Below are 14,230 nucleotides of genomic sequence, written 5' to 3' on the forward strand. Positions count from 1 at the left end.
TAACCTCAATTTTGTATTCAATAAGGTCAGTAACACCAAGAGTATCAGAGAACACCTCGGGAAACAACTGACACAGTTTGCGAATACTATCAGCCTGCTTCTCAGGTAGATGTCTAAGGTCTAACAACATCTCATCCTGGATAGGCGACATAGAAGAACATGACACAGAATTACACTTTAATAGTGGGATTTTACAACTAGAAGCAAATTTGAATGTGCACGACCTAGACTGCAGATCGAGCACAAGACCAGTGTGAGAAATAAAGTCAGCTCCCAATATAATGGGGCAAGACAATTGCTTGGCCACAAACAATTTAACTTTCCATGTAAACTTAAAAACACGAATTTTGACCAGTAAGGAACCTAGAATTTCTAATGGAGATGAATTAGCCGAAACGTATTGAACAGGAGAAGAGACATAGTCAGGAAGTTTACAAACCGTTTTCAATTTAGAATACCATTCAGCCGCAATAACCGAACAAACACTACCTGAATCTAAGAGAGCTGTTATAGGCTCGTTATTTACCTCAATCTTAAGAAAAGGAACAGGTGCGGGGGTATCCGCCGCAATCCTAAGACATTCTTTAGGGCATTCAAAAGATGAACTTGAAGGCTGATCGTTCTCTGCATTTACAATCTGTTTACTAGGGGCTGAGTCTCGGGAAGATGGATTAGTCGACTCAGCCGAAGCCACTAGTCACTTTTTATTATTGGCATAGGTGGAATTTGCACCAGAAGTTAAGCAGGAGGGGGTGCTATTTGAGTTTGGGCAATTTTTGGCGATATGTGAGAAGGCCCCACACTTAAAACAGCCTTGTGATGAACCAGCTCCATTATTTGCCCTACTAGACTTGATCAGAGGACACTTATTGCGCAGATGGTCAGGCGACCCGCAAGCATAACATTTACGAGGGGTAACTGATCGGCGAGGTGGAGGCCGAGTATTACTAAAAGAAGGCGGGGGTTCTTTTGCTACACGCAAAGAATCGGCGTATCTAACTCCTTCCGCTGAGACGGCCAACGCTTCAAGTTCAGAGAAAGTTTGCGGGCACGCCGCAAAACACAAGTATGACCTATAAGATGGTGAAATGCCTTCCACAATAGCTTGTACAATTTGATCCTCAGGGAAGTGAAGAGCAAACACCCTAGTATAAAACTTAATATCTTGGATGAAGTCTGCCAGGTTTTCATCCAAGCGCTGTACCCGATAATAGTATTTCTGAATAAGAGATGACCTCGCGCGGGCAGGAATAAAATTTGCAAGCAGATGTGCATGGAAATCTTCGATAGATGACTGTTCAGCTATGGCTCTTACTATTTTATCTGAGAGAACACCAATAGCATAAGGATAGATTATTTGTAAAATTTGACAAGGGGAAAGCGAAAATACGAGGGCATGATCCTGAAATTCAACTAAAAACCTTAAGAAAGAAATAACTTCACTGGTGGTGTTGACCGAAAACTTAGAAATACCTCTTAGCAACATTGCCAATGGATGAGGCAAGCTGCTAAACCCGGGTGACATAGTAGGTAAAGGTTTCAATGGCAAGGAAGTCAATTCAGAACGGATGTTACTCAATGATGCACGACGTTCAGATTCGTTGTCCAATGGGGCAGGGATAGTTTGAGCAGCAACGGTTATCCTATTAACTTCTCCCTTGGGAGGCGCTTCCTCACTACCTGGATTCACTATGGTGGGTTGATCAGATTTGGGAGGAACTTCCCCAGTTAACAATTGAGTGACCTTATTAGATAATTCGGAAATATTTTCCAGGAGCGTACTAGCTTCCTTCCTCTGAACATCATTCAGTTTTAGAGACAACAGATCGTTAACCCTATTCGAAAAATGATATAGCCTGCCTTGCACACGCTTAATTTGATTAGGAGACGGATCATTTTCATCAAAAAAACTAACTACGGAAGCTAGCCCAGTAATATTCTCCGTGATCGTGGAAAGAGAGTCGTCAATTTCTTTCTCTCCCAAATTGGGGATGGAAATGGGCAAATCAAGGGACTCTCTAAGCTTGTTAGTGTCTATTGCAACCGTGCCTCCAGATTGAACGTTTCTGATAGTTAACTCATATATCAACTCCTCTTTGCGCAAATAGTTAAGGAGGAGAACATCGCGAGGGCCGGGCATGATGACAGAACAATTTTGGAAAACTCAAAATGCCAGCAACTGAGAAAATGGTTAGAGTTCGGATCAAAACAATGTCTCGCCGTCAAAAGGGGCTAAATTGAGACCCATTCAACCATGCTCTGCTACCACTTGTTACCGTGTTTTGGTGGTAGGTAGAGGTGTAAGAAGGTGCGGGCGTGAATGGGTCTCAAACTACGGAATCAAAGTTAATGTAAAAGTTAACAAGGTTATATTTCCTTTTCAATATTAAGTAATAACAAAGAACAGGTACTTAGTAGCCGAAACACAATTTGAAATGTACAATTACAGGGATTACAGAGTTTGGGCTTCGAGCCCTGAGTTCACAATTTTTGAGCAACTAGCCCAACTTTCCGATATACAAATTTTAACAAAGGGGCAGAAGACCCCAATCAAACCCTGGAGCCCTTGCTCCAAATTACACAGTAAAGCCTCCTCGAGGCATACAACACTCCGTTTCCAAAAGAGCTACACGCTCCTTAATTTAAGCCTCTCCTAGGCCACACCAAACTCCACCTTCAAGTTGTCCTCAACGGACATAAACACAGGGGTAAAATACCCAATCTACTGAGGTCTATTAAATGAAAAGCAGGTTAATTAAATGACCTCTAAAACAATTTGAGAGGAGGCGAACTTGCACTCCTAATACACTTGGTTTTCAAGACCTACTTTGGCTCTTAGGCCACTGATGCAAGGGCTAATCCCATACTACAGAGGTGACGTAATAGCAATTTACATTACATTACGGAAGAATTGGTTGAGAGAATAAGTTCACCTCAAGACGATGTGAGTGGGAGCTCGAGAGGGTTAAGCACTCTCTATCCCGATATGTCGTTTTAAAATAGAATAGATACCAGTTGTTTTTACATTTTAGGAAAAGGTTACATGGTTGAACGCTTAGAACCCGCCCCGAAAGTTAAACTGCTGAGCAAGAAAAGAAAGAATTTATTAATCGGCCATTACCTTATTGTTGACCGCCGCCGAGGAAAGAGGCGCTTCCCGCCTCCTGCTATGTACTTAATACACTGAAAGATGGAACAGAAGTGGCCCGGAGACCCTAAAATCAGCAGTTTATATACTCTCGCGGAAGTTTCTAGGCGTTAGGGGAATGAAAACACCCGCCCACAATGTTTTTATTGGATAGGACCCCGCAACAGATACAAGTTGGGGGAAGATACACCAGATTGGTCAGAAATTACTAAAAGAAATTCGGGATTGGATAAATCTAAAACAAGGGGAAAAAGAGGGGTATACAGCCAACTTAAACAATAACAGAAAGAAATTTAACAAGAAACAAACTTTTGAAATAAAAATTTCTCCAACAAAATAGTTCTTTGACTCCGCACTAGGGTGCGCTATTGTTGATCTTCAGTAGTGTCCTCTAGAAGAGAAAGTTCACACTTCTTACTTCAAGCGAAACAAAAACACATCAAAAGTGACACAGTTCAAAAACTCAAAATTTTCCACGTGGTGACATCTTCTGAGAAAGTAGAGAATTAATAGAGTAGATAAAGTTCAACCTTCCTCCAGAAGAGGAGTTTCAACTGGCGCAACTTTTAAATAAACGGTGTAGAGGTGTACCGCCCGGTACAATAATAATAATAATAATAATAATAATAATAACAACAATAATAATAAACTGCAAGTACTGTTCCAAAAGAGTTGAAGTAAGCGAAAATTACATAACAGAAAATTAGTTGCAATAGGGAGCCCATTAGATGCTCATTAAGAACCCTCACATAGTTTACAAAATGATTGTAATAAGAGAATAATAATAATAATAATAATAATAATAATAATAATAATGATAATAATAATAATAATAATAAGGGAGCACTAAAAATAAATCAACTAAGAGTAAAAACACAGCATGTCATTGACCTAACCGTGGAGGGGGCATAGCGAAAGGTCAACGGACTGAATAGCTAGCTTGACTCGCCAATGATAGAGCAATGTTTTTTAAATTACTTTTTAGCACATTGCATTCTATACTAGGAAGGAGAGAAGAGAAGAATTCATTAAGACAGTTTCCAGATTTGAAGTTCCTATTTAAACAAAAATAAAAATCATGTTTACACATTTCTAAATATTTGAGTGTGATTTGATAGAATCTGATGTTCTTTCAAAAACATGTCATTCTATTTTAATTAAGTTGTTACTTTTTCAAGTATAATACTGTTATTTGTTTTCTCCTTCAGGTAGTTTATAGATTTATTTCTTAAAATTAGTTTCGGCGGACTGAAGAACCTAACAGTTTAACTTGAGTTGAAACTGAAAAGAGAGGGCTTCAGAATTTTACAAAAAAAGTGGGGGGGGAGTTCATCACTCTCAATCAGATGTCTAAGAAGCATTGTTTTTATATGCACATTTTATGATTTGAAGCACCTGTTGGTTACTGGTTTTCAGCAGTGAGTAACAATAGGTGGCAGAAAAACAGCTTTGATATCTCCATTGACAAGTTCATCCATTGAGCTGTGTGCTGGGGCGTTACCAAGAACAAGTAATGCCCTCAGCGGTAAACCATTTTCTTTATTAAACTCTTTACTACAGGGACAGACTGATTATGGAACCAGTTCTTGAATAATTCCCTAGTCATCCACACTTTTATTTGATGTGTGTAGAACACAAGAAGCGAATTGACATTTATGATATTTAAGCTATGGGACTTTATTTGTCAATAACCGTAAGCGGTAACTTGTTATTCCCAGCTGCATTACTGCACTCCAGCACTGTCATGTGTTCCTTGCTCATGTTGAAATCAGGTGCATTAAGTTCTGTATTTGCAGCAGGGCTCTTTTTTTTGGCAGTTTCTTACAATTAAGTCCAGTCTAATCGCAGATGTACACTTCTTGTGGCGAGTAGTTTTAGTTCCAAATAATGTTTGGAAATTCTGAAACATAGGCTAATTCGGCCGGATGATATGATGACAGTGACTCAACAGTGATTGAATGCTGACGTATTTCACCATGCCTCCTTTTCCTCTAGTCTAACCATCTGTCACTTGCAGTAAAATTAGTCGCCATAAGTTTATTCAACTACCAGGCTTTTTCCTGAATTAACTGGGCACAAATAGGGCTTCATCTTTCCCTTTCTTGAGAAAACCAAACAAATGCTGCTTCATCTATGTTTTTATAATTAGAAACTTTGGATGTATGCCATTCAGAAATTGTGTTTTCAGATGATGATAGACAAAACTTCTCAATTTTGCAATGATTTCTCTTCCAATCACTAATGGTTGCTTTTCCAACACCAAACTTGGCTGATAATTTAGTTCCCAACATGTGAGTTGGCCATGCGGTTAGGGGTGTCCAGCTATGAGCTTGCATCCAGGATATAGTGGGTTTGAACCCCACTATCGGCAGCCCTGAAGATGATTTTCCATGGTTTCCCATTTCCACACCAGGCAAATGCTGGGGCTGTACCTCAATTAAGGCCACTTCCTTCTCACTTCTAGGTCTTTCCTATCAATCGCCATAAGACCTATCTATGTCGGTGCGATGTAAAGCAAATTGTAAAAGAAAATATATTTAGTTTCACTTTTGTCTTTATCATGGCATTATTGACTCCAAACTACAGTATGTTTTCACTTGCCAGACTGTCTGACTCGTTGGCTGAATGGTCAGCGTACTGGCCTTCGGTTCAGAGGGTCCCGGGTTTGATTCTCGGCCGGGTCGGGGATTTTAACCTTAATTGGTTGATTCCAATGGCTCGGGGGCCCGGGGTGTATGGCGTATTCATCATTAGAAATCATCCTAGGTAGGGCCCTCATCTTCAGACATTCAGGTCGCCTAACAGGCTGTCAACAAGAAAAAGACCCGCACCAGGCCTCTCCGGAGGCCATACGCCATTATTATTATTATTATTATTATTATTATTATTATTATTATTATTATTATTATTACTTGCCTGACATTTTAAAAACAAAAACCAGCACTATACAGTAAACACAGCACAGCAGAGGTTACGAGTTAAGACGCACTGACACTGTACCAGTAACTGACACGCATTCATTGACGCGTGTAATTGAGCATGACGGTTTCGCAGGGCATGTGCTGTCTTAGGAGATTATACAGAGAGGGAGTAAAAGATTTCATATGCTGGCCACATAAACTTTATTAAAATCAGTCAAAGTAGACGAATAGCCTGTCATTTCCTTGAATATTTGTCAAATTGTACTCTCGTCCACACTTAATATTCGATAAACTGATAATAGCCGGGCTGAGTGGCTCAGACGGTTAAGGCGCTGGCCTTCTAACCCCAACTTGGCAGGTTAGATCCTGGCTCAGTCCGGTGGTATTTGAAGGTGCTCAAATACGACCGCCCTGTGTCGGTAGATTTACTAGCACGTAAAAGAACTCCTGCGGGACTAAATTCCGGCACCTCGGCGTCTCCGAAGACCTTAAAAGTAGTTAGTGGGACGTAAAACAAATAACATTATTATTATTAAACTGATACAAGATTTTGTCAATCTTGTTAGCAACAAATATTTAGAATGAAGTTCACCAATGAAATTAACAAAATCTCTTCTTGATATAATTAACTTGGATAAAGAAAGTTCATTCTTGAAGTTCATAAATGACAACATTAATTAAGATCAATTTGAAATAATTAGTTATTTTAAGTGAATAATGTTCATTCTTGAAGTTCAGAAATGACATTAAGTTAACTTTGAAAACTAAAGATCATTCTTGAAAATGGAACTAATGAAATTTATGATAGTTCCTTTCTGAAATGATTAATTGGTGCAAGCAAATAAAGTTCAATCTTGATCTGCCTATCAAATTTGGAGGGAAAGTTCAATCTGCAATTAACTAACATAATATGGAGATAAATGAAGTTCTAATTCTTAGAAATGGTAACAAAGTGGCTACATTTCAAATTTCCCACTCATTAGCAAGTTCACCGGTACGACTTAATATTACACTGGCTTTAAGAAATAGCAAGTCATTTGGAAAATTGGAATGTATGAGTTTGAAATCATATTCAATGAGAATTAAAGTTGCTGGAAAGTTTTAAAGTGACTTGCTGAATTGAAAGTTATTTGATATGACATTTCACACTATTCTTTAATGACACAGATACATATCACCTTATTGAAGAACTGGCTCCGTTTAACTGTGTCTTCACAGGCTGTAGCACCATGTCTACCATGGATCAGGAACACCATTACCACGTATCCCTCGGAGTTACCACGTCCACCACAGACCAGGAACACTTTTTTGCCACATATCCCTCGGAGTTACCACGTCTCCATCGGCGGGAGTTCATGTGGCAATACGGGCGGTCGGAGTATGCATGGGGCGTTGGTTTACACACACCACTTCGAGTGATATTGCACGGTTCGTTCCAAGTAGCACGTCTAATATGCGCAGTAATTTGCACCAAGTCCACTAATACGGTGATTGACTTGTCATGAGAGACTGAACTTACTAAGTTCCACTTGCCAGTTTAATGCAGTTCAATAAGTTTTAAACAAAGTCTGTGCTAAGATAATTGAACCTTCACAGTAACCTGACTTCACTAAGTTCGGACTGTCAGGTTAATGCAGTTTATGGAAATTCAAATGAAGTCTATTTATTCAACTTCACACATGATCTCAGTGTAGGATACAGTCTATGTTCCTGATGCGTTGAGAAACAGTTGACTATCACACTATCACCACGAAATATTAAATAGTTAATGGCACTGTCTTCTAACCATGAAGTATTAAGCATATAGTTTCCACAAACGAAGTCCTAACTGGTTAATTTACTCATAGAAGTTACCACATGGACTCGTATTAATTTGTAAGTTAATCAACAGTCCTATCAAAACTGTATTAACGTGTCCGATGTCGAACACTTTTATAAGTCACGTGAAAAGTTTAAGTATTTGGATAAACTTGGAATGCATGATTTATACCGCTGTCGGAGTTAAAGTTCTCGGCTGTGCCTCGCGGGTACTTGGTTCAATGTTCGGACTCGACACTCGCGCACAGAGTTGAACTTTACTGCCGGCACAACCTCGGGCAGCAGGTCTCTACTATGCTGTACTGTGTCTATACAGTCCTCTCGCTCATCTTATATACCCAGGCTTGACCCTGAGCATACACGTCGTTGATATCTTGACATTGTGATATCTCCTTAAATAAAATAGTTATTAACATGAAATTTGGACATGCGCTATCTCTTATTGTAAGCTACACGGTCCCATTGTCCGTTAGTCAATATCTCATCTGGAAGCGGAGATATAAAAACAGCTTCCAGATGGTTCTCTGACGTGTGGGCCACGCGCTTCGTGACATAGTAGTCGTGTCTTAGCAGGCTGCTGCAAGCTCGCTCGCCGGAAGCGTTGCATCATAGCCCACAATGCGCACAATTTGAAAGGATGAAACACTGCGCGGTCGCCAGTTCGATCACGGACGGTTCCTGTTTCAATACACATTTCACTAGATGACACGTCACAGCTCATTGCAAAACTAAATACAAGGCTAGCCAAAACGACAGTCGCGTGTCCTTGACTGCTGCACTGGCTACTGCGTGCGTCGTATGTTCTAAGTGTACCAATCGATTCAGACAACCACACAAGAATTTTTTTGCGAATAATATAAAATATTATTGAATACTGTACTGTACTGATATTTGCACACTACATAAATAAGAGTATACAATACTGTATAATGTAATACTGTACTAGAATTAATTTATGATTTTCTGCCCTGTTTAGGCTTGTGAATATTCAACCATGAATTAACCCCGGTAAATCGAATTTTCACAAATCCAGACTGGTTTTGGTCCAAATTAGTTCGGACTATCGAGGTTCTGTTCATTATAATTTTTGGTTCCATATTTTCATAAAGAGTATACCGGTATCCCATTGTAGCATTTTGTGTGTAATTCCATACCCATCATCATGTAATTATTTCATGTACTGAAGCAGTTCATACATTAAACTCAATCACATTAAATTCATGCATGTACCTTGCCACCACATATATCATGCACTCAAATTTTTAATATGGAATTGAAGGAGAGAAATAGTTACAGAGATCAAATGAATGGGTGCTCGCAAAAATGGGCTAACCAACAAATTTGGAAAAAATGAATTATGTGCTGCCATCAATTGCGGAAGGTTCAAAGTATCTTCTGTGATTTGGGCTAACATGAGGCAATCCTGTGTGATGAGATACAATGCTTTGAATTTTGTGCCATTTTATTTAGGCAAATTTTATTATTGCAAAATCGGGATAACAGACGTTTACGGAGGAGGCCGTAAAGATGGCATTGCTGTATATGTAGATTAGCAAACCTCATCCCCATGTATACAAGAGGCTGTGGGTGTTTCTTGTGTTTTTGTGCCAGATGAATGGAAGCATTTAGTAAAAAGAGCTAGAGTAAGAAAGCCATTTCAAGTAGTAAAAATGACTAGTGATAAGTTTGTGAGGACTCAACCTTTGCTAGAAAAATTAACCAAGGGAATGGTATCTGTAAATAAGCAAAGAGTACTAATTAGTAAAGTTTTAGGCATACTATATATGAAAGATATACCATTTAAGTATTTTTAAAATATTTATATGGTATTGTTGAGGAAAATGATTGTGTTGACCTTCACAAAAGGAACAGTAATGGTGGTCAGCCATCACTTGCTAGTGTTCAGCTGTCACCAAAGTACAGTGTTACGAGGCCAATAAAGCCAGCAGAGCTTAAGGACTTGCTTGAGCTACTTGATATGTCCCTGCAATATATCACCAGTATTACAGAGAACTGACAGCTGGCAATGGCCAAGAGGTGACTGAGGAATCATTTTCCAATGCATTAGAATATGACCCATATGACTGATGATTGTCCCATGAGGAAAGTTATGTCATATTTCAAAATAAGTCTGAAGCATCTTTATGTCTAAAAAAAACCCACGGCACTTACGCCCTTGGAAGGGCTCTGGCCTGCCCAGCGACCACTACTCAGCCCGAAGGTCTGCAGATTACGACGGGTTGTGTGGTCAGCACAACGCATCCTCTCGGCCGTTATTCTGGGTTTTCGAGACCGGGGCCACCATCTCACCATTAGATAGCTCCTCAGTTCTAATCACATAGGCTGAGTGGACCTCGAATCAGCCCTCAGGTAGAGAGAAAAATCCCTGACCTGGCCGGAAATCGAACCCGGGGCCTCCGGGCAAGAGGCAGGCACGCTACCCCCTACACCACGGGGGCCGACATCTTTATGTCTAGTTTACTGTATAAATCGCCTTTTTTTTTGTATTGTGTATTGTATTAACATAAAATAAAGTTTGGTTACGAATCTAAGGTAAACTATTAACTATAGCTAGGTCAACACATAAGTCTATTTTCTTCCATTTTTATATTCCTATTTTTCCAAGCACTTTACATTTTTAATACAGTTCCAATATATGGTATTGATAATTTAAAGGTACTACATCAAGATAAAATAATGAAACAAATATTATAGTTATGGTATAATTTTTGTTTTTTGACATTTGCAAAAGTTGATTTATCTCTGTTCTGACAAAATGTTGGTTAGCCCGTTTTTGCGAGCACCCATTCAAATATCCACTCTTTTTAATTACTACTCTGCTCTGTATTGCTCTTTACTAGATCATCATCATAATCATCATCAATGTCCCACTCCAGTCGCCTCCTCCACTCCTTTCTGTCTTTCCACTTTTCCTGCTCCATTACTTCCGCCACATCCAGTCCAGCTTGTCTAATGTCCTTCTAAATCTGATCCATCGACCTTCTTCTCGGTCTTCCAACTGGTCTCTTTCCCTTAATTTCTCTTTCCAATTCCTTTCTTGTTACCCGTTCCTTTGTCATTCTTTTTACATGTCCGAACCATCTCAGTTTTGCTTTCTGTATCTTCTGTACTAACGGTTCTATATTTAGCTCTTCTCTGATCTTAATATTTTGAATTCTATCTCTTGTCGTTTTAACCGATGTTCTTAAAAATTTCATTTCTGCTGCTTGGATCTTACTATCTTGTCTCTTATTAGTTACCAGCGTTTCTAGTCCGTATGTTACAATTGGTATGAAATGCTGTTTATATAATGTTAATTTCGTTCTCTTGGGTACTTTGTCATCCCATACTCTTTGACTTGATGATAAAATGTTGTACCTTTACTTAGTCTGTTATTAATTTCAGGGTTGATTTCATTACTTCCATTAATAATGCTGCCCAGATATGTAAACTTTTTTACATTCTCTAACCGTTCTCCGTCTATGTTCACTTGACTGCTCTTTTCCACAGTGCATGACTACAGCTTTTTTTACTAATTACCATTCCAAACTCCTTCAGATTTTCATTCCAAACGTCGTCAGTCTCCTTTGTACTTCCTTTTCTCCCTTTCCCCAAATCACCACCTCATCTGCAAATGCCAAAGCATTCACTTCATCACTACTGATACTCTGTTTTACACGTTTTATGATTTCATCCATCAGTATAATAAACAATAATGGTGACAGTGCACACTTACTTGCTTGAGACATTTTTTTGTATAAAATGTTTGAGTCACCACTCTCCACTTGTAAACTTCTTTTACTCTCATGATACAACATTTTTATCCTGTTAATTAATGATTTTGGTACATTCCTTTTCAGTAAGCATTCCCATACATGTTTTCTTTTAAGTGTATCATGAACTTTTTCTAAATCCAAAAATATGAAGATGATTTCCTTGTTCTTTTCTAGATGTTTTTCCATTATCGTTCGCACTGTAAATATCAATTCTATTGTTGATCTATTCGGTCTAAAGCCATATTCATCTTCTAACTGTGTTTCTGTTATATACCTAAGTCTTTCGTCAATGACTTTCTCAATTATTTTTAGCCAATGTGATAGTAGGGTTATACCTCTATAATTTTCTTTACTACATGGTGTTAAATTGTGTTCATCATTTGAATGTCTGGAGAAATACTAGGAACCATGAACTGTAGATTATAAGTATGTTATTGTTTCAGTTGCTGATGCTTACAACCAATATGATCCGGAAAGACTTAAACAGTCAAAATCAGTATGATGCTGGGCTAGCTCTATCAGGACTCTCCTGTTTCATCAGTTCTGATCTATCTCGTGATCTGGCAAATGATATTATGACCCTGGTAAGTTTGAATGTTTGTCTTAAATTCGTAGAGAAATGTGTGACCCTGGCAAATTACATTTTCTTTAAAATGATACCTCATTTTTCAAAATTCAGTTCTATCTTCAGAATTGATGAGGGAACTTCTGAAAATGTGCCTCACAGTTTGAATCAGCACCTGTTATAAATGTTCATATACTGTATTTACTTACATATATCTCGCACATTTCCCTACCCTGAAAATTTGAGCTTAAAAATTGGGGTGCGAAGTATATGCGGAAAGGTAATGAATCAAACTTGATTACAATTAGAATACTTTTTGAAGTAATAAAGCTTCACGATTTTGCATAATAGATTGCATTTTATTATGTTCTGGAGCATGTTACTGAATATTAACAAAAGTATTAATTGCATTCATAGCAAAATACTCTCCTCTGCCTTTTCCACTTCAGGAATCGGGCTGTCCAGCCACGGTTCACCTTACGTTCCATACGGCTAATACACAGGTTTTCTGCTATTTCACCTGCTCTACATTGTAGCATTTCATGTGAAACTCCATATTCATCATCGCATAATCATTTCACGTACTGAAGCCATTCATTTTTTACCTCTGGGAAATTTTCCCACTGTTCAGTGCCGGAACGCTTGGTTTGTTGGTGTTCCGGGTTTTTGCCAGTAGCATACTTTAAACTATATCGCATTAAATTTGTGCATTATCTTGCCATCACATATATCATGCACTCTAATTTTTTATATGGAATCAAAGGAGGAAAAAAATTCCTGTTTTTATCACATTGGTTTTGTATTGCTTGTGTGTTGGTTAACAGAACTGTAGCTCTTTATAGAATAGAAATGTCCCAAAGAAATCCTTCAAAGTGATTAGTTGTCAGAGTAGAAATATCAGATACAGTGTTCTATAATGCTATAAGGAAGAAAATACGAATGGTCTCAGCATTCCGTTACAGAAAGCTGTGGAAAGGACTGTTAAGGCTATAGGAAGAAAGAGGTCAGTTTGTTACATTGATGGGCATTGCGAGAAAGCCAATATGGAGAAAAAATCTAATTCTAACTCCAGATAAGTGCGAAGAAGACAGAACTTTACAGTTTTGATAAAAGCATTATGATGAAATTTTCTGTGTATCATGAATTATGGAAATTAAATCCTACTTTACGCAAACTCCTCGGCATTATTACAGAAAAAAAAGATTTTCTGGGGGATGAATAAAGAGCCTGGGTCTCAAATATATGAAGTATAGAAAAGTTAGATACATATTTAGCGCAGTGATACTGTTGCATGGTATGCTGCATATCTATGTGCACTAAGGCAAAACAGAAATGGGCCAGTGAAATTTGTATATCACCGAGTGAGTTGGCCGTGCTGTTAGGGTCACGCAACTGTGAACTTTGTATTCAGGAGATAGTGGATTCCAATCCCAATCGGCAGCCTTGAAGATAGTTTTCCCACGATTTCCTATTTTCACACCAAGCAAATGCTAGGTCTGTACCTTAAGGCCGAGGCTGCTTCCTTCCCCACTCCTAGTTGTTTCCTATTCCATAGTCACCATAAGACCTATCTGTGTCGGTGCGACATAAAACAAATAGTATTAAAAAACATAAACAAACAAAACTTTTATATCATGACGAGGGATGAATTTGTATCCATTACATGGGAAGCTTCTGGAGTTATGATTATCTAAAATGCAGGACAGAAAGCTATCATGGTACATGTGGGGTGTGAAATGGGATTTGTTCAAGGGGCAGAGCTGATTTATGGTACCAGGACTCGGTCACAAAATTATCACGATTAAATGGAGTACTACAATAAGTGGCAGGAGATCTCATTCCTAATCTTCCTCCTGGTTCCATTGTTGTAAATAACTGTGTTGTCTGTGACAATGCATTCTGTCATACAGTACAAGAAAACAGCTCTAACATTCACTTCTTGCAAAGAAAATAAAATGTTCTGGTTGAAAGACAATAGTCCATTTATGTTTTTGTAGATGCA

The 14,230-nt window shown here is 38.5% G+C and overlaps 1 protein-coding gene across 1 annotated transcript in view; it reads left to right on the top strand.

Annotated features, from left to right (window-relative positions):
• Positions 1 to 14,230, top strand: part of g (adaptor-related protein complex 3, delta 1 subunit-like garnet) — a 580,467-nt gene that overhangs the window by 56,780 nt on the left and 509,457 nt on the right. The window contains exon 4 of the mRNA XM_067141336.2: positions 12,107 to 12,247. Coding sequence (XP_066997437.1) covers positions 12,107 to 12,247 — 141 coding nt within the window. The remainder of the gene's footprint in view (positions 1 to 12,106; positions 12,248 to 14,230) is intronic.

This window comes from Anabrus simplex, chromosome 2 (genome assembly GCF_040414725.1).
Source record: "Anabrus simplex isolate iqAnaSimp1 chromosome 2, ASM4041472v1, whole genome shotgun sequence".
NCBI lineage: Eukaryota > Metazoa > Arthropoda > Insecta > Orthoptera > Tettigoniidae > Anabrus > Anabrus simplex.